Below are 19,087 nucleotides of genomic sequence, written 5' to 3'. Positions count from 1 at the left end.
TCATAATTCATAATGGTATTAAACAGGAATGCTCAACTTATCATCAGGACACTATACTGTAACTCATCTTTCACATTTCAGTAAAAGGACCACAAAGAATATGTCAAGTGGTTACATATTGACCAAATAAACTTTAATTATTACAAGTTGCAATCTTTTCTTCGAAACAAGTTAAAGATTTCCTCCACATCTTCAAGATTACAAAAGGATAATAATAAAAAAGTACCAAGTACAATCTTTTTAGTGGTAACAAGAGAGGACGTGATAATCAAGGATATAAAATAATTTTTTTTGTTCACTTTTACTTGTATTTATATTAAAAATAAATTTTTATTTTTACTTGTCACTTTACTTATATTAAAAGAAGACAAAATTATTTTTCTTATTATACATACAGTATTTATTACTTATTTCAAGTCATTTTCTTAAATCTAATAAAATATACATCAATTAATATGAGTATCATGGTAAATTATATATTTTATTTATTATTTTTTGTACAAAATGTTTGAACCGAGTGAGTAGTAGTACTAAATGACACTTGAGATGTTTGATAGCTAAGCAAAGGATAAGGACGGCTTTGTCACTTCAAGCATCCACGTCATCCTTCTAATCTCTCTTCTAATAAATAAATATATAGTCATCGTTATAATAAATTTGTTTATTCTAATATTTTTTGACCATTAAAGAAAAATGTTGTTATAGAGTATACTATAATATAAAAATTTAGTTCAAAAAAATTGCTATAGTTATGCTTTTCTTATTGGGATTACTTGGATAAGCATTCATATATTTATATAGTTTAGCTCTTATTTCAACTAGGGTGTGAATAAATTAATATATCTCCATTTACAATTAGGATGACTTTGTGGTACTTACTTATGTGAGGCGTCAACTATTCGTAATAACTTCGGCTTAATCGCCAAAATCATAAATTTTAACAGCAGTAGAAAATAACCGACTATAAAACAATTGGAGCAAAAAAAAAATCATATAGCACCAAATTTCAACACCACGAAAAAGACATTGATATAAACAAATAAACCAAAAGAGAGCAACTGCTCTATCAATGACAAAATAGCAATCACATCAAAATTATCCTCCTATGCATTATCATTTCATATCCCCTAAAATTGACACAGAGCATTGAACCAGCCAAACCAGTATGGCCTTTGCCTCTTTAAAACAAGCCACCACTGCACAAGGGATACACGAAATCATGAACCAAATACAATCAACTTTACCTAGTGGGATAAAGATTTTTATACTTACATCAATCAAGCTGGCATTGTGGTCCATATCCACTCAAGAACAAAACTCAACTTTTCAATTTCATGATTGAACAAATTGGTTCAAGATTATCTCCAATACATGGAATTCAAGATTTTATAGGCCATTGATATAGATTATAATTTCCCAAAAATAAACAATTTTCAACTCAACAAACATGGTAGTCCGTTTTGTAACTTTACTCAAATCAAGAAACTATCAATATACCAAATAAGCTTTAAACATTAGCCAAAAATGACTGAAATGAGAATACAAATTAGAAGCAAATCGATAATCATATACATCTGCAGCTCCTGCAATAAAGAAAGATCCCTTGTTCCTAGATCTTTTTCTTATATACAAAATATTCAAACTCCTACTCCACTTCCCTTTTTCAGTTTTCTGACCTAATAAAAATACCCAAATAAGCAAACACAAAATAGAGATTAAAAGGCTAATCTCTCCAGCCGAAATATGCAATTTACACAATTAATCTTCAGTAATGACCATGTATTTACAAGTCAGAAGCCGCAGATCCGATGAAACCATTACCAGCAAAACGAATTATTACCCGAACCCGGTTCATTTCAAGAGTTCTGAAACCCATCCAACATCCGGAGCACCCGAGTCAAGCGAGTTTTCCATGCTGAGTTTCGCATAAATTCTGGCTCGGAGATCCCTTCCAGATTCTACCCTCTCCATCGTTGGCTCCTCTTCGTAAGTCTTCTCCCACTGGTCGAACACAGCCAGTCCAGAGCGGGTCGGGTTTCGGGTCGGGGTAGTTGGAAGGCTCATAAACCCGGGTCGGAGCATTGATGGGCTCCGTGATGAACCAAACCCGGGAGAGCCCATTTGCAACCCCCACGTAGGGCTACTCAAACCCCTAACCATCCCAATCTGCATGTTACGCATCGACTCAGCGAGTCCGTTAACTGAGTTCAGACTCAACGATCCACTCGGAGTCATTGGAGGCGAGTCAAACGGCGGAGATGACGAGAACGAGTCGAAACCGAGTCGACTCGGCGATCCGTCGAACGAGTCACACGACTCAGCAGCATAGCTTCGCGGACTGTTCTGTGGGAGAACACGGAGTTGCTCCGGCGTGTGAGCAAAGAAGCACACGCGCCGGCGACAGTGGGTCCCATCCTTACAGGGCTGCGTACGATAGCGAGCAGGGTGAAGCCAACACTCGAATACACCGTGAGCGTACTCGCATGCATCGCCTTTCTTACACAGACCTTTACGAAAATCCGGACAAGCAGTGCCGGAGTAAAAATACTTCCGAGGATCTCGACGGCGAGCCTTCTCGCCGGGATGAGCGTACGGACATTCCGTCCAATCATGTGACCTTCCACGTGCACACTTCCTCACTTTGAACTCATACATGCGGAAGTTATCGCATGAGAAAGCGTCCACGGGAATGTCCAAGCCGTCAGAGTCGAACATGACGTCGTTAGCATTCGACGGCAGATAACGGTGCAACGCCGTTAAGGCGTCGAAACCAGAATCAGGACTAGTGGAGTAGTTGTTGGGTGTAACGGAAAATGGGGAATGAACATCAACCGTTGGATCATCTATAACGTCCCAAGGAGGGACTTGGACGGTCGGATGTGAGTGAGGTGATCGTCCGATCATCATCATTTTTCAGAGCTTCGTGGATAGAAGAATAGTGTCTCTCTTTACTGCTTCTCCTCACCATGCCTTCAGAAGAAGCTGATGGTTGCAGCCTTATAAACTGCTAAATTAACCATGGTTAAAAGATTGAGTTAACTATGGTTAGGTTAAAATATATTCAGTTTACACTGTCCCACTATCTTCTACTAACTCTACTAGGGTAAAAGCTAAACTAAGCAAACAAGCAGTAAATTTAGATAGCATCTCATTTGACGCGGATTACGAGGTCCACTATAGTGTGGTACTCGATATACAAGAACAGGTTTGCATTAGTACTACCTATGTTTTACTATTTATCCATTAAATTTATTACTAACTTTGTTTCCCTTTTGTAACATTTATCGAGATTAGTAAACTTTTTGGATACAATGTATCGCCACACGTCAAATTATTTACATCCACGACCTACTATGTCTTTTGATCAACAAAGGGTTCGCATGTGTAAAAGGAAAAAAAATAACAATAAGCACTCATATAATATGACGTAAATGAGATACATTTTTTGTATTACAATACTCTATACAAATATTAATTTGAATAATATTTTCATGTACCGAATTGGTAACTATATTTGTAACTAAATATACTAAAATAAAATTATTAATATTAAATTAGAATTACAAAAAAAATAAATACTCCTTTTATTTCAATTTATATTAAAATATTTAACTGAACATTAAATTTAAGAAAGAAATAAAGATTTTAAGATTTGTAGTTCTTAATAAATCATAATATTTGTGTGGTTATAATATTTTTTAAAATTTGTGTATTAAATATGCCAGAATATTTGTATTACTGTTGAAGCTTCTAATGATGGTAGAATTGGAAGTTTATTTTTATTTATTTATAAATTTAGTTAGATATTATTTTTTTGAAACGAATTAAAAAAAATATATTCACGTAAATTGAATGAGAAAGAGTACATTAATTTGTTGCCACTCCTTCCATCATTCTTGGTTATTATTATTAATTAGTCAAGTTAAAAATCAAGCTTGATGACTAACAACAAACTTCCTTCAATATTTGGGATAAATTGTCAACCTACATATTGACGTGCTTTGTGTTGAAGTTATTGGTGCCTAAATTAAATGGCCCTTTGCGAAATTGACAAATGCAAGCCACCATACTTGAATCCTTATCCGACTTTATGACTGTACTCCTTTTGCATTTAATTTTTGCAGCATATGGCGCTACACTTGTGCCTGGTTTCACCTTAGGAGACAGATGCCCTTAATTAATTAAGAAAAAATATGTATTTGTATTCAATATTTATATTAAATCAAATGAATATTGAAGTCAAAAAAATATATACAGTTAAGTAATTAAAAATAAGAAGACATATATCATACATTAATTAATTTGTAAGAACATCTGAGTTGTAGAATTTTTTTATTTATAGACATCGTATGGTTGGTTCAATGTTTTGTTGTCGAGTCTATCTGAACTCAATATTTTCGATGAGAAACATAAATTTACGTGTAAAATTCAATTAAAATTGTAGCAAAGTAGAGACGAACCTATAATTTAAAAGAGAAAAAATAAGTTTAATATTAGAAATCTTAAAGATTTAATCTGAAAAGCTTAAATCATGAATCTGTCTCCATAGCCAATTTGTATGCTTGACGAATAAAACACGAAAGAAAGAATTATAACCACCTAAAAAATCAATTATAGCAATCCTAGCAAGACGAAATAAAATTTTGGTTGTAAATTAATTTAAAGCAATATATTTGTTATTCTTTTTTTTTTTTTACAGAAATGATGAACGTACTGCTTAATCTAAAATGTGATTATTCGACTAAAATAATTAAATCTATAAAACTAGGCCATAAGTATATTTCACACTTCAAATAAATAGATCTCTGTGAATTGAAAATAGATAAATTAAGAAAATAAAAAAATATAAGAATAATATGTAAACAATAAAGGAGTAAGAGCTTCTTATGATGTTTAGCATAGAACTTTGAGATTAGAATGTATTTTTCAGAAATAGTAACAGTATGAGTATGAAGATTTCAATTGGGTACAAATGTGGGGGAGAAAGAATATTTTATTGTACAAACTAGTGTAACTATTCCAAAGATCATGCCTCGTCCGTTATGAATATGGCCGGCTCACTCCATACGTTACGTCTGGTAAACTCGTAACTGTTAAAGAGTTAATATCGAATTCCGAATATTTTCTAACTCATTGATTTACTTTATTTGAATACTTGAAACTTTTCGGAGTCGGCTCATGGGATATTACTATTTTATGGATCTCCTTCGCAACATAGTAAATGGACGTACCTTGATTTTAAAATTTTAAATTACAAATTCAACCCTGAATTTTTTGGTTATGCAATTATTTTCCCATTACCTTCACCTACTTACAAAAGTTTATGAATCCGGAGATGCTCTTTTGAATTCTAATTTAACGGAGCATAAAATCAACTTTCTCTTTATGTAATAAGTTTACAACAAAAGTTACTTCTTCGATCGTTTAGGATACTTGGCTTTATGAATTTCAACATGGTTAGACACCAATTATTGTTATAAATCTGTATTGCTGTAATAAACAATTAAACTTTCTAAAATATATAAACAAAACAGAAAGTTAGTAATTCTTGTTTAACGAAATAAATTCTGGAAAAACAGTATAAGAATAAACCGAGCCCACTGAATACACAGTGTGTCCTTAAGAAAATTATTCCCCTCAAGTACCTGAGGTGCTGGAATATATCCTCCCAGGATAGAACGATTTAACTCACCGGAGTGTTGGTTCCAAACGCCGGTGAACAGCGAGCCACTCGAAGGCTGTAAAACACACTGGATATTTTTTGTGCAGAAGAAGAAGAAGAAGCTCAGAAAATTTCTCTATTTATAGAGTTGTTGGCATTGTTTTTGAAAAGGTTTGCAACCTTTCAGAAACAGTCATGGCTGTTGGAACAGGGTTGTTTGAAATATTGCGGGAAAATAGATTTAAAAGAAAACGGGCATGACCGGACGGGGTCGCGGGTTATTCCGGATTGAATTTTTCGTTAATTATTTAATTAATTAATTAAATAATTAAAAGAAATTTTGTCCAAAAAGATTAATCAATCAATCTTTGACCAAATCCGAAGCCGAAGCAGAAGACGAACTGAGCGAGCGACGACGACGACTGCGTGAGGCTTGCCTTCTTCTTAACTCTTTAAGAGCTAGAAGAAGAGCAATTATATATATACCCATCAAAAGCCTTTTCTTCCTCCAATATGGGACAATGTCCCTTTGCCAAGGAGGAAAACTCAAATATTTTATTTTTTCCTCCATTTCTCATTCACCCTCTTTAAGCTACACAAGCTTAAAATCCCAACAATCCCCCACATGAATGGGGAATGGCTAAAAAATAAAGGAATGCACAGACGCGCGTGTGTTTTATATGCAAGAATTAATTGCATCTGGATAAGTAGGTTTCCCTTTGAACTTTCCATAGTGAACTTATATCGGATATACTCGGTCAATCGGTAGATTTGATATCTTTGAACCGTCGAGCTTTGTTGTATACCTAGACAACATAAATCACACAACCATCTATGGTTCTCACAGTTGTGTTCGTTTCAGCCATGAACACCGCCTGGTTTCATGAGTGCTTAGAGAATGGGCATTTACTTTCATTCCCCTTGAAGCGGCTTACAGTTCACACTCACATAGGTGATTTCTAAACGTGTAATCCTATAGACACACTATCTGGTCATATCCTGCCAGACTTAGCAAATCATTAAAAAACCTTTAAGCTTTGTTGACTCATCAAAAAGCCTTAATGCTTTACCTCGATTTCTGAACATTGTCTTCATCACGAGAATGGGTTGAGTTATTTGACAATGTTGAACCGTCATTCATAACTTTGTTTGATCTCCTTGAACCTAGCTCGTGGGATCTCCAGTCTGCTAGGTAGAGTTACCGCCATGATGACTTGTCCTAGACCTTAATCCCATTCCCTTTGATGATCTTTCAACTACCTCTCTAGATAGGCCTTTTATAAGTGGATCCGACACGTTATCTCTTGAATTTACGTAGTCAATTATGATAATACCACTAGAGAGTAGTTGTCTAACGGTATTGTGTCTCCGTTATATATGACGAGATTTTCTGTTATACCCTGCCCTGCCTATTGCCGCTTGACTATCACAATGTATACAAATAGGTGCCAAAGGTTTGGGCCAAAATGGAATATCTTTCAAGAAATTTCGGAGCCATTCAGATTCTTCACCGGCCTTATCTAAAGCTATGAATTCAAATTCCATTGTAGAACGGGCGATGCATGTCTATTTGGATGATTTCCAAGACACTGCTCCACCCCCAATTGTGAAAATATATCCACTCGTGGATTTAACTTCAGATGATCCAGTGATCCAATTTGCATCACTATATCCCTCGATCACGGAGGGATATTTGTTATAATGCAAAGCGTAATTTTGGGTATATTTGAGATACCCCAAAACTCGTTTCATTGCCATCCAATGTATGTAATTGGGATTACTTGTAAACCGACTTAGTTTACTAATAGCGCATGCTATATCTGGTCGCATACAATTCATGATATACACCAAACTTCTCAATACTCTTGCATAATCTAGTTGTGAGTAACTTTCACCTTCATTCTTTTGAAGTGCATAACTCACGTCAATTGGAGTCTTGGCAATTTTGAAATCCAAATACTTGAACTTGTCAAGTACCTTTTCAATGTAGTGAGACTGTGATAATGCTAGACCTTGTGGAGTCTTGCAAATTCTGATTCCTAAGATCACATCAGTAACTCCTAAGTCTTTCATATCGAATTTGCTAACCAACATGCGCTTAGTAGCATTTTTATCTGCCATGTTTTTGCTCATTATCAATATGTCATCAACATATAAATAAACAATGACTTCATGACCTGGAGTATTTTTAATGTAAACACATTTGTCGCACTCGTTGATTTTAAACCTACTTGCCAATATTGTTTGGTCAAATTTCGCATGCTATTGTTTGGGTGCTTGTTTAAGTCCATAAAGCGACTTAACAAGTTTGCACACTTTCTTTTCTTTACTAGTTACCACAAAACCCTCAGGTTGTTTCATGTAAATCTCTTCCTCTAATTCTCCATTTAAGAAAGCTATTTTAACATCCATTTGATGGATTTCAAGACCATGCACAGCCGCTAGTGCCACTAACACCCTAATAGATGTTATCCTCGTTACTGCGAGTAAGTGTCAAAGTAATCAAGGCCTTCCTTTTGTCTAAAACCTTTAACAACAAGTCTTGCCTTATATTTGTCAATAGTGCCATCAGCTTTCACTTTCCGTTTAAAGATCCATTTCGAACCTAAAGGCTTATTTTCCGGAGGAAGATCTACCAATTCCCATGTATGATTATCCAAAATTGATTAAATCTCACTATTGACTGCCTTTTTATAAAACGTTGAATCAGAAGATGACATAGCTGCTTTAAAAGTTTGAGGCTCATTTTCAAGCAAGAATGTCACAAAATCTGGTCCAAAGGAAGTAGATGTTCTTTGACGTTTGCTACGCCTTGGATCTTCTATACTTGGAGTATTTTCCTTTGGTTCTTCCCGAGGTCGTTTAGGTCTTTCACTTAACGACTCACATTCAGTTTTATACGGATAGATGCTTTCAAAGAATTCAGCATTATCTGATTCCATTACCGTATTAATGTGAATTTCGGGAATATTGGATTTATGAACCAAAAACCGACATGCTTTACTGTTTGTAGCATATCCAATGAAAACGCAATCAACAGTTTTTTGTCCGATTTTAACCCTTTTAGGTAAAGGAACTTGTACCTTTGCTAGACACCGCCACACTTTGAAATATTTCAAGTTGGGTTTTCTTCCTTTCCATTTTTCATATGGAATAGATTGCGTTTTGCTGTGGGATACTCTGTTGAGTATTCGGTTAGCTGTAAAGATAGCTTCGCCCCACAAACTCTGCGATAATCCGGAACTTATTAATAAAGAACTCATCATTTCCTTTAATGTCCGATTTTTCCTTTCCGCAATTCCATTAGGTTGAGGTGTGTAAGGTACAGTAGTTTGATGGATAATTTCATATTCCGAACATATTTCTGCAAACGAAAATTCATATTCTCCACCCCTATCACTTCTAATCATTTTGATCTTTTTATTCAATTGATTCTCCACTTCATTCTTGTATTGCTTAAATGCTTCAATTGCTTCATCCTTACTATTAAGCAAATAAACATAACAATATCGAGTGTAATCGTCAATAAAAGTAATAAAATACTTTTTCCCACCTCGTGATGGTGTCGACTTCATATCATAAATGTCAGTATGAATTAAGTCTAAAGGATTTGAATTCCTTTCAATAGACTTATAAGGATATTTTACAAACTTAGACTCAACACATGTTTGACATTTTGATTTATTACACTCGAATTTAGGCAATACTTCTAAATTAATTAACTTCCGCAAGGTTTTGTAATTGACATGTCCTAAATGAATATGCCATAAATCATTTGACTCCAATAAATAAGAAAAAGCTGAAATTTTATTCATACTGTCAACAACCATTACATTTAGTTTGAAGAGGCCCTCTGTGAGGTAGCCCTTTCCAACATACATTTCATTCTTGCTTACAACAACTTTATTAGAAACAAATACACATTTGAATCCATTCTTAACAAGCAAAGAAGTAGAAACTAAATTCTTCCTAACAGTAGGAACATGAAGAATGTTGTTGAGTGTTAACACCTTGCCGAAAGTCATCTTCAGGAATATCTTCCCATAACCTTCAATCTTAGATGTGGAAGTATTTCCCATGGAAAGCTCTTCTTCGGGACCAGCAGTAGAGTAAGTCGCAAATGCTTCCTTGACAGCACAAACATGTCGAGTGGCTCCAGAGTCAATCCACCACTCCTTCGGATTTCCAACTAGGTTGCATTCCGAAAGCATTGCACACAGATCATCAATGTCATCATGCTTCTCCACTATGTTGGCTTGTCCCTTCTTATTATACTTTTTCGGGAGACGACAATCAGAGGCTTTGTGACCGGTTTTTCCACAATTGTAGCAGCTGCCCTTGAATTTCTTTTTGTTCTACTCCTTAGTCTGTCTAGAAGACCTCTTTCTCTTCTTACTTTTTGGAGCAGTCTCCTCAACTATATTAGATCCCATGATCGTTGAATTTCTACGAGACTTCTTCTCGGCCGTTTTGTTGTCTTCCTCAATCTTGAGACGAATCACAAGATCTTCCAATTTCATTTCTTTGCGCTTGTGCTTAAGATAGTTCTTGAAATCTCTCTATGAAGGAGGCAATTTTTCAATCATTGCAGCCACTTGAAATGCTTCATTTACGACCATACCTTCAGCAATAAGGTCATAAAAAATAAGTTGAAGCTCCTGAACTTGGGTTCTAACAGTTTTGCTGTCTATCATTTTATAGTCTAGAAACTTGGCAACCACGAACTTCTTCAAGCATGCGTCTTCAGTCTTGTACTTCTTCTCAAGTGCATCCCATAATTTTTTCGAAGTATTCATCGCACTGTACACACTGTACAAGTCATCCTCTAAAGCGCTTAAGATATAGCCTTTGCAAAGAAAATCTACCTGCTTCCACGCCTCAACAATCATGAATTTCTCGTTGTCCGGCATGTCCGCAGCAGGCACTGGAGGTTCTTCACTAGTGAATTTCTGCATACCAAGTGTGGTAAGCCAGAAGCACACCATTTTGCTGCCATCCTTTGAAATTGGCTCCGAAAAATTTCTCCGGTTTCTCTGCTGGTGGAACAACAGTCCGGCTTGACGAGGCTATCGTCGTTGCCGCAACAGTCGCAAAAGAATTTCCGTTATCAATTGCCATTTCTCACTGTAAACAACGAAAGAATTCAATTAATGGCAAAACCAGAATAGTAAACAATATTGTTATTAACAAAAAAAAAATAATATGTATAATAAATAAAACCGAAGTTTTTTATATACTGTTTCACAGAAAACGATGAATCTTTTATGTTCTTCAAATCGTTTTATGAATTTCAATACTCTGATGAAGTTTTTTATATCTTCAAATCAGAATAGTAAAATTCAGAAGGAGTAGAAAACCACACAGATTTTAATCTCCACAAATAAAATAAAGAATATAATAAAGTAATTTCCTTAAGATTGTTATAAATATGTATTGTTGTAATAAACAATTAAACTTTCTGAAATATATAAACAAAACAGAAAGTTAGTAATTCTTGTTTAACGAAATAAATTCTGGAAAAACAGTATATGAATAAATCAAGCCCACTGAATACAAGTGTGTCCTTAAGGAAATTATTCCCCTCAAGTACCCGAGGTGCTGGAATATATCCTCCTAGGATAGAACGATTTGACTCACCGGAGTGTTGGTACCAAACGCCGGTGAACAGCGAGCCACTCGAAGGCTGTAAAACACACACTGGATTCTTTTTGTGCAGAAGAAGAAGAAGAAGAAGAAGAAGAAGAAGCATAAAAATTTCGTAAGAAAAGATTCTCGGATTCAAACTCTATTTATAGAGTTGCTGTCATTATTTCTGAAAAGGTTGCAACCTTTCAGAAACAGTCATGGCTGTTGGAACAGGGTTGTTTGAAATATTGCGGAAAAATGGATTTAAAATAATCCGAGAAAGAAAACGGGCCTGACCGGACCGGGTCGTGGGTTATTCCGGATTGAATTTTTCGTTAATTATTTAATTAAATAATTTAAAAAAAATTTGTCCAAAAAGATTAATCAATCAATCGATCTATGACCAAATCCGAATCCGAATGAAGCCGAAGCCGAGCCGAGCGAGCGAGCGAGCGACGACGACGGCGCGAGGCTTGCCTTCTTCTTAACTCTTTAAGAGCTAGATGAAGAGCAATTATATATATACCCATCAAAAGCTTTTTCTTCCTCCAATATGGGACAAATGTCCCTTTGCTAAGGAGGGAAACTCAAATATTTTATTTTTCCCTCCATTTCTCATTCACCCTCTTTAAGCTACACAAGCTTAAAATCCCAACAGTTATAATTAACAATCTAAATCCAAATATAACATATATGTGGAACTGTATGAGTTTTATAGTTTACACATAATATGAAATATTTAATTAAGAATATTCACTACTAGAAATTCGCAAAAATCGATCAAAGTAGGTCAGTAATGGCCAATAACCGTTCAAAACGCGAACATTAATGTGTGGTCGGTATTTTGAAGGTCGGAAGTGCATACCGACCAAAGTTGATCGGAAATTACCGACCAACTTTGGTCGGTCAATTAAATTAAAAAGAAAAAAAAGATTGCCGAAATAATCGACCAAAGTTGGTCGATTTTTTCCGACCAAAGTAGGTTGGTATTTTAATTATGTAATTAAATAATACACCATCTGAGAATCGAATCGGGGTCTGTACTGTGGCAGGATACTATTCTGCCACTAGACCATTGGTGCATTTTATTTTTAAACTGTCTTTTATTTCATTTATACTCCTTAATTGTATTTTCGCATGAAAATAACCGACTAATGTCGGTCTATTTTATTAAAAAATAAAAATACCTACCTAATTCGGTCGATTTTTTAAAATGACCGGCCGAATTAAAAGACTGGTTGCGGTAAATATTAATTTTAATTTATTTTAAATGAAAAACCAATCAAAATTGGTCAGTTTCTTGAAAAATAAATTTTGCGGGACTCAAAAATAGTTTCCTGCATTTTTGCGCCAAAGAAAACCGACCAAAGTTGGTCGGTTTCGTAAAAAAATTAAAAATCTACTTTATCTAAAAATCTACTTTATCTCCCTTTTCTTCTCGAGACAAGAGAGAATCCTTTCTTTCTAAGGTTACAATACAAAATATATTATTTTTCATGTTCTGTCATATAAAATGTGAGATATAAGTTGTGAGTATTTAATATTTATCCATAAAATGGTACAATTGAATTTGTAATGTGGTTTATAGACACGTGAATTAATTTGATCCAAGAATATAAAGTAATAATAAACATAATTAAATTAATTAAGAATACTTGAAAAAATACAAGCCTAACTGTGAAGCGAGCTTCTCCGAAAGCAAGAATAAGAACAGAATATTGAGCAAAAAGATGTTAATATATAGCAAGAGTAAGTTTAGCTTTTTTTGTGTACAAGTATTTCGTGTCTACAATGACTACAAATTCTTCTATTTATAGCTACATTCTAGGAGACAATATCCCCAAATCAAGCTCTTCTTTAATATGAATAAAGACCCCTCTTGATAGCTGCATAACGGTTGAGAGTAAATGCAAAGTTTCTTTGTAACGACCACTCCTTGAATGCTGCCTTATTCAATCTCGGTCCTGACTCAAGGCCTTTCAAAACAACTGAATTTTCAAACTTTTGAGTTCAAGATACAACTTCCGGTTCTAACTGTCCTAGGTTTCATTGATACTTTTAGTGCTTTGATATACAATAGCTCTCCCTCAGTGTTCGAATGTAAAGTATGAGAATTCGAACACTGGAGTTCTTGTTGTTGTCAACGATCCTTTTTCGTAATATGCTTTACGTTGCTGCCTCATTAATAACCTTGTCAGAAAAATCCAATTGAGACAAAAACTGGACGAAGAGAAAAATACTCTAGTACATACTTTCAGTATCAACAAGGATCTTCAGTAATAATACCTTTTGAGGTGAGTCCCATTCCAATTGCTTGGTAATTTTACTTCATCTTGATTTTCTAGACGATATGACCCTTTACCGATTATAGCTGAAATCTGGTAAGGTCCTTCCCATGTTGGTCCCAACTTTCCAGCATTCATTTCCCGGGTACTTTGAGTTACATTCCGCAAAACCAAATCTCTGGCTTTGAAGTATCGAAGATTTGCTTTGCGATTATAGTAACATTCCATCCTTTGCTTTTGTGCCACCATCCTTATATAAGCTAAGTTTTGACGTTCCTCAAGCAAGTCCAACTTAATCAACATTGCTTCTTCATTCTCTCGCTCGTTTGCTCGAGAATACCTTGTGGAGTTATGGTCAGTTCCCCAATCTCCACCGGAATCAAAGCTTCTCCATCATATGCAAGGGAAAAAAATATTTCTCCCGTGATTGATTTTGCTATTGTTCATGCCCATAACACTCTCGACAACCCTTCTAGCCAACTGCCTTTAGCATCCTCTAATTCTTTTTTGAGCTTTTGAATTTTTACCTTGTTGGTTGACTCTGCCTTGACCGTTGGCACTTGAATGATTTGGGGAGAATGTGATCCTTCTGATTTTCAAACCTTCTAGAAACTTTGTAATTTTGGAAACTGTTCGGGCCCTTAAGGTAAATGACTAACTATATCCATCTCACATTTTATGAATGGCCACAGTGATACCATCGAATGTAAAAGCTTCGCCGGTTGATGCACTAATTGAGCATGACGTTGACACTTATCGTATTTTTCTATAAACGCCTCTGTGTCTTGTTCCATCTGAGGCTAATAGTAATCGTCTCTTATCAATTGGAGCACCAATGAGTCTATACCAGAGTGATTTTCACAAACCCCTCCGTGAACTCTCTTATCACATAATCATCCTCTAATATTCCTAAACATCGAGTCAACGACCCTTGAAAATACCTTCGGTATAGTTGTCCATCAACAAGACAATACCGAGCAACTTTTGTTTGTAGTGCCCGAGAGGTTTTAGAATCTCCAGGCATCTTTTCATGCCTTAAATATTCTATAAACTCGTTTCTCCAATCCCATATTAGGTTAGTTGAGTTAAATTCACAATATCCATCCATGTCCAAGACTGAATGCAATAATTGAACAACTACACCAGAATCAACTCCCTTCATTTTCATTGACGACCCTAAATTAGCCAACATATCCGCTTCAACATTTTTTCCCATATGATATGAATCACTGACCACTCAATGAATTGGGAAAATAAAACTTGAACCTTACTTAAGTATTGTTTCATGTGTTCTTTTTTGGTATCAAAGATTTCATATAACTGATTTACTATCAACTAAGAGTCAAAGTTACTTTAATTACCTCGGAGCCTAGTCCTGGGGCCAATTCAAGTTCTGCAACCAAAGCTTCATACACGACTTCTTTGTTAGTTAATGGAACAATTATGATGGTATGTATTAGGGTTTCTTCCCAAGGAGTGATTAGTACTATCCCAAGATGAGAACCTTTTACGTTGTAAGCACTATCCGTAAACAAGGTCCATATAATAGAGACAATTCCCGATACCAAAACTGCTTCTTAAGTAGCTAAAGGCATCATTTTTAGACTAATTTCAGCTACAAAGTCGGCCAAAACTTGTGACTTAATAGCAGTACGAGGTTTATATTCTATATCAAATTTACTAATTTTAACTTCCCATTTAGCCAATCGACCCGAGAACTTAGGTTTATGAAGGACGCTCCTCGGGGGAAAGATCGTCACAACGTCTATTGGGTGGCATTAAAAGTAGGGTCAAATCTTTTGAGAGGCAATTACGAGAGCTAGAGCCAACATTTCCTGGTGCGAGTATCATGCTTCGCACTTGAAAGTATCTTACTAATATAATAAATAGAGAATTGCGTACCTTTTTCCTCCCGAACCAGGACTACACTTACTGCGACCTCCGATACCGCTAAATAGATTAATAATTTCTCTCCCTCATTTGGTTTTTACATTAAAGTAGGGCTAGACAAATATCTTTTCAAGTCCTTAAACTCTTGTTGGCAATCTGGAGTCCACAATAAATTATTTTTTTCTTTAATAGAGAGAAAAATTTGTGACATTTCTCTGATGACCTCGATATGAATCTGCTAAGGGTTGCTAACCTGCTGGTTAGCATTTGTACCTCCTTTACACTTTTCAGTTGGTCAGGGGTTTCTTCTATCGCCTTAATCTTGTCGGGGTCACCTCTTCTTCCAAGGAATTCCTGGAAATGTTTCTTGAAGATGAAATAAATAATTCCCTGCACTAAGAGACTTAACCAACATGTTGTTAATGTATACTTCCTTTGTTTTACCAATTTGACGCTCGAACATCTTATTAACTAACCTCTCATAAGTGGCTCCGATATTTTTTAGCCCAAAACGTATCACATTATAGCAATAAGTGCCAAAATTTATGATGAATGAGGTTTTTTCTTGATCCTCCAGGTGAATTTAATTTGATTGTACCCAGATTATGCATAAAGAAAACTCATCAATTCATGCCCAACCATAGCATCGATCATTTGATTGATGTTTGGCAATGGAAAAACATCTTTAGGGAAAGCCTTATTTAGATATTTGCAGTCCATATACATTCTAAACTTATAGTTTCTTTTAGGTATAATTACTACTTAGCTAACCAATCAGGATAACTTACTTCACGTATAGAACCTATGTTTAGCAACCTAGTTACCTCTTCTTCTACAAATCTATTTTTGGTCTCGGCTATCAGTCACTTCTTTTGCTTCACCGGAGGAAAATTAGGATCCAAACTTAACTTATGGACAACCACTTCCAGTGGAATACTTGTCATATCTCAATGACACCATGCAAAACAATCAAAGTTAGCTTTTCAAAATTCAATAATTCAAAGTCTGAGTTCAGGTCTCAACTTCGTTCCCAAATAAACCTTTTTATACGTGAACTCTTGAACAAGATAATTGTTCAATTTCATATGTGGTTGAATTTGTTGCATATGTTTCCTCCGGTACTTAGAAGGATCTAGGCACCTGAGAAAAATTTGATATCTCTTCCTACCTATCGCCTTCAATCGGGATCAGATGGGAAATAGATATCGGTTTCTGTAGTTATTATTTGCTGGTACCTTTCACCTTGCCGCTAGACAAGGTGACTGCATTCATTTTCCTTGCAGCAAGTTGATCATCTTTGATCTATTTGATCCCATCTAGTGGAGGGAACTTCAACAATTGATGGTAAGTTGATGGCATAACCTTCATTTCATGAATCCGTGGTCTACCAAGGATAATATTGTATCCCATATCGTCATCCACCACCTCGAACAAAATAATTTTTGATAACCCTTCGGCATGTATAGTCAATATGATCTCATATCGGGTAGTTATACTCGTTAAGTTGATTCCAGCTAGAAGCTTTGTTGCTGGAACTATGTTTTCGGTTAACATTGCGTGTTCCAAGACCTTCAATTGGATGATATTGGTTGAACTACCTGGATCAACCAAAATACGTTTAATTTTAAAATCTAAAATACTTAATGATATTACCACAATGTCATTAAGCGGTAAAATAAGGTCGTCAGTATCTTCCTCCATGAAAGTGATTTTATCATCTCCTAATGCTTCACAAATTTTCTTGCCATGAATTACTGATATCTTAGTCTTCTTCGCTGCCGAGAACGTCACCCCATTTATTTTAACCCCACCAAAAATATGTTTATTGTTAAATGGAGTAATCCTGAGACTAGTTCTGTTGTATCTCGATTCCTCCCATAATTTTTCTTGCCCCGATCGCTAAGAAATTCTCTAAGGTGATCGTTTTTCAACAACATCGCAACCACTTCACGAAGATGCTGGCAGTCCCCAGGCATGTGTCCATGCGTTCCCTGGAATTCTATCACAAAGTAGGATCCCTTTGACTGGGATCCGATCGAACTGAATTCGAAAATCTTGCCTCCTTAATATTTCTCATAGTTGAAACCAGTTATACCAAACTGATATTGAAGTTATAATTTGATAACCGAGGATATCCTGAATCCAGGGACCACGGTGGTTCCTTATCCTGCAAAGCACTAGTATTCCGACAACGATATTTCCATCTTTCCGATCTGAATTTTTTCGATGACTGAAAACCTTATGTTCCACGCTCATCAGACCTTTCATAAGGTTGGAAATGACTCGTGGATGACCTCCAGTCTACATCAGAATTATTTTTGAACTTTTCTCGATTCCAATCTCGATTACAACCCTTGGATGACACCGAAGAACTCAATTGATCATCTTCAATTCTGATTTTTGATTCATAATAATTATGGACATCTGTCGGCGACAACATGCAATCCTTTCGGAACCATATTACAAACTCAAGCAACAATTCTGATTCTTCTTGAGCGATTCTGAATATATGTGCCTTCCTAGCTTGGACTTTCCTCGCCCCAGCATGAGCTTTGATAAAGAAATCTACAAGTATTTCAAAAGAATCAATCCAATATTTAGGTAAAAGAGAATACCATATTAAAGTTTCCTTATTAGGGTTTCGCCAAATTTGTTCAGCAAAGCAGATTCAATCTCATGCGGAGCTAAATTATTTTCCTTTACATCCGTAGTATAAGTTGTGATGTGTTCCTATAGATCTGAAGTTCTATCATACTTCGGAATATCTGGCATGTTGAATCTCTTTGAAATTAACTCCGGGGCCGCACTTGGTTTGAATGGTAATAGAATATACTTCTTTGAATCCGGACCCTTCAATACCGGTGGTGCCTCCGGCTTCTAATTCATCCCGAACGTGAAATTCTTTAGCATATTAATCCATCTGTTTATTCATTTCCCTTATGTACCTCATGAGTTCGATTTTAAAAAGATCAGTTGTGTTATTATCATTCCCGAATCTACTGCTTGCACCACCTGCTTGATTTTCATTAAATCTAAACTCCTCACTCGAAGCGATGTTATCGGTACTTTGTGTTGTTTGATTCGTATGCATGCTGAAAGGGGCTCGAACTCCTCTATTGGAATTATTAAAGATAACTGAAAGTGCTTGCTGGAGCTCAGTTATTATTCGATCATGTCTTGAGAGATTATTCATGATTTCTCTTTGCTGCGCTCTCAAAACTTTCACTGTTTCGACAACAGGTTCATCATCCATATCAGGGGTAGGACTCCTCATACGCCGAAAATTTCATTCTTCCCGAACCAGAGTTGTCTCATCTCTGTCGTTAGCAACTTTCACTAGTTGAATCATCAGGTTGGTCCCCCATCACGGAACATATCCTCACGCTCGTTATTTGTCCCAATATTAAATGAGTTGTTAACATCATTAATTGCCATATCTACTTTTGCTTTACTAAAGAAAAGCTTCAAAATGCGTTAGTAACAGATGAGTGAATTAAAGTAATACCATAATTGTCTACGCCCCACAATGGGTGTCAAACTGTTTACCCGTAAAACGATACAGTTTGAATGTATAATATGGTTTATAAACACATGCATTAATTTGATCCAAGAATATAAAGTAACA

The 19,087-nt window shown here is 35.7% G+C and overlaps 1 protein-coding gene across 1 annotated transcript; it reads right to left on the bottom strand.

Annotated features, from left to right (window-relative positions):
- Positions 1–1,494: 1,494 nt before the first annotated feature.
- Positions 1,495–2,987, bottom strand: LOC104104183 (zinc finger CCCH domain-containing protein 20-like). Its single transcript, XM_009612187.4, has one exon. It carries the CDS (start codon positions 2,908–2,910, stop codon positions 1,852–1,854), a length of 1,059 nt encoding a protein of 352 aa, XP_009610482.1. The 5' UTR covers positions 2,911–2,987; the 3' UTR covers positions 1,495–1,851.
- Positions 2,988–19,087: the final 16,100 nt, after the last annotated feature.

This window comes from Nicotiana tomentosiformis, chromosome 8 (genome assembly GCF_000390325.3).
Source record: "Nicotiana tomentosiformis chromosome 8, ASM39032v3, whole genome shotgun sequence".
NCBI lineage: Eukaryota > Viridiplantae > Streptophyta > Magnoliopsida > Solanales > Solanaceae > Nicotiana > Nicotiana tomentosiformis.
This window is presented reverse-complemented; position numbering and strand designations above follow the sequence as displayed.

Excerpts from the sequence above, each read along its gene's own strand:
- LOC104104183 (XM_009612187.4), bottom strand. The coding sequence starts at position 2,910 with ATGATGATGATCGGACGATCACCTCACTCACATCCGACCGTCCAAGTC.